At 63.5% G+C, this 1637-nt stretch overlaps 1 protein-coding gene across 1 annotated transcript; it reads left to right on the top strand.

Moving 5' to 3' along the window:
- Positions 1-595: 595 nt before the first annotated feature.
- On the top strand, positions 596-1623 carry LOC112063329 (cytoplasmic tRNA 2-thiolation protein 1-like; the record flags this gene model as incomplete). The annotated part of the gene is made up of 1 exon (XM_055083716.1): positions 596-1623. A coding segment is annotated over one exon (599 nt), but the record flags the coding sequence as incomplete, so codon positions are not given.
- Between the last annotated feature and the right edge of the window lie 14 nt (positions 1624-1637).

Raw genomic sequence — 1637 nt, 5'->3', positions numbered from 1 at the left:
GGTCACTAGGTGAAGGACAAAAAGGGGGTGGGAGAGGTTCTGGGCAGAGGAAACAGCTTATGCAGAGGCCCTGAGGAGGGAAAGTATGGCCCACTTGAGAAGCCCTAAGACCAGTGTTTTACTATAGACTCAAGTATAAGATGACAAGTTGCACAATTAGTAGATTTAGCTTCAAATTTATGGTGACTGTTGTGTAAATATGCACTTACTTTCTCCCTGGTCCTTCTAAACACCATAATCTGCATTCCCAGAGGCACTTGTGTCAACAGCCCACTTGAGCTTCTCCATCAAATGCCATTTTGATGTCTGTGCTGTCTGAAGTACACTTTTCACTAAGACTGAAATTCTATCTGTAGCGTAGAGCAGTTTTACTCACTACCTGAAAGGGCACCGCGCACAGAGCCTGGTTTGCAACAAGAGGGGGGCAAATGAGGGCACCCCAAGTCGCTCCACGGGAGCCTGGTGTGTTCCCCTCTCCTTTCTCGCGGGGTCCACCCGCAGCCTCCCCCTGGCCGCCCACGGTACCGCGGGGTCTCCTCCCGCGGACCCTCCGGCCCCCGCGCCCCCTCCTCACCGGCTCGCGTCTCTCCCCCAGGACACAACGCCGACGACATGGCGGAGACGGTGCTCATGAACTTCCTGCGGGGCGACGCGGGCCGGCTGGCGCGGGGCGGGGGCCTGGGCTCCCCGGGCGAGGGGGGCGCCCTGCCGCGCTGCCGCCCGCTGCAGCTGGCCTCGCAGAAGGAGGTGGTGCTGTACGCGCACTTCCGCCGCCTGGACTACTTCTCCGAGGAGTGCGTGTACGCGCCCGAGGCCTTCCGCGGCCACGCGCGCGAGCTGCTCAAGCTGCTGGAGGCGGCGCGGCCGTCGGCGGTGCTGGACCTCGTGCACTCGGCCGAGCGCCTGGCGCTGGCCCCGGCCGCGCGGCCCCCGCCCCCCGGCGCCTGCTCCCGCTGCGGGGCGCTGGCCAGCCGCGCGCTCTGCCAGGCCTGCGCCCTCCTGGACGGCCTGAACCGCGGCCGGCCCCGCCTGGCCATCGGCAAGGGCCGCCGGGGGCTGGACGAGGAGGGGCCGCCGGGTGGCCGCGGGAGCCACAGCCGTCCGGACCCCCGACTTCGGAGCCCATCCCCGGCTTCTAGAGACTCCAGTTCTCCGCTGGGATCCGACGACGTGGGAGTGCGGGGCCGCCTGTAAATGACACTGTGAAGGTACCCGAGTTACTTTAGCCCGGGCTTCGGCGTGAGGTTGGGAAGGGGTCGGAACCCCTTACCTGTGGTCCTGCAGAAGCCGGGGCTCTGCGCTCCTGGGGCTGCGGAGGACTCCTGGGTGCCTGGGGGACTCCTGGGCCTCAGAGAGGAGAGAATTAAACAACTTTGCATTCCTGAGCGAGTGGGAATTAGGGGGCCTCTTGCCTGTACCTCTCTGGGGTTCTGGCCGTGCTCAGATAGTCCTAACCCTTCTTGAGCGCCTGCGGTGCGCCTGATGTTTCATGTTTGCCTGCAGTGGGATAAGCAAAACCATGTAACTTGATGGGCACGTCAGTTACAGCAGTCGTGATGCTTCTGTGTGAGCGCTGTGTACGGGGCAGGCGCTGGATCATCTCGTTGCATCCGCGCCACGATCTCATTGGCTGTAGC

The sequence above is a fragment of the Physeter macrocephalus genome, unplaced genomic scaffold (genome assembly GCF_002837175.3).
Source record: "Physeter macrocephalus isolate SW-GA unplaced genomic scaffold, ASM283717v5 random_12258, whole genome shotgun sequence".
NCBI lineage: Eukaryota > Metazoa > Chordata > Mammalia > Artiodactyla > Physeteridae > Physeter > Physeter macrocephalus.
The sequence above is the reverse complement of the archived record's forward strand: the minus strand, read 5'-3'. Positions and strand labels throughout refer to the sequence as shown.